This window comes from Penaeus monodon, chromosome 25, assembly GCF_015228065.2.
Source record: "Penaeus monodon isolate SGIC_2016 chromosome 25, NSTDA_Pmon_1, whole genome shotgun sequence".
Lineage (NCBI taxonomy): Eukaryota > Metazoa > Arthropoda > Malacostraca > Decapoda > Penaeidae > Penaeus > Penaeus monodon.
In genome coordinates, this window is record NC_051410.1 from 34523625 (window position 1) to 34523863 (window position 239).

The window sequence follows — 239 nt, forward strand, 5'->3', positions numbered from 1 at the left end:
CCCTACACTCTCCGCCTCCCTCGCCATCTCACCTCCGTCGTCCCCCGCAGGTGATGGTGAGCGACAACCTGGCCCTTCCGTTCCGCGACGAGAGCTTCGACGCCGCGCTCAGCATCGCGGTCATCCACCACTTCGCCACGACCGAGCGCCGGGTCCGGGCCCTCCGCGAACTGGCCCGGATTCTCAAGATCGGGGGCCGCCTTATGATCAGTGTCTGGGCCATGGAACAGCGCCATCGC

General features: G+C 67.4%; 1 protein-coding gene across 1 annotated transcript in view; it reads left to right on the top strand.

Annotated features, from left to right (window-relative positions):
* The window catches only part of LOC119589372, a 40452-nt gene that overhangs the window by 14297 nt on the left and 25916 nt on the right, over nucleotides 1–239 (top strand). Inside the window, exon 3 of the mRNA XM_037937988.1 lies at nucleotides 51–238. Within this exon, the coding sequence (XP_037793916.1) occupies nucleotides 51–238 (188 nt within the window). The remainder of the gene's footprint in view (nucleotides 1–50; nucleotide 239) is intronic.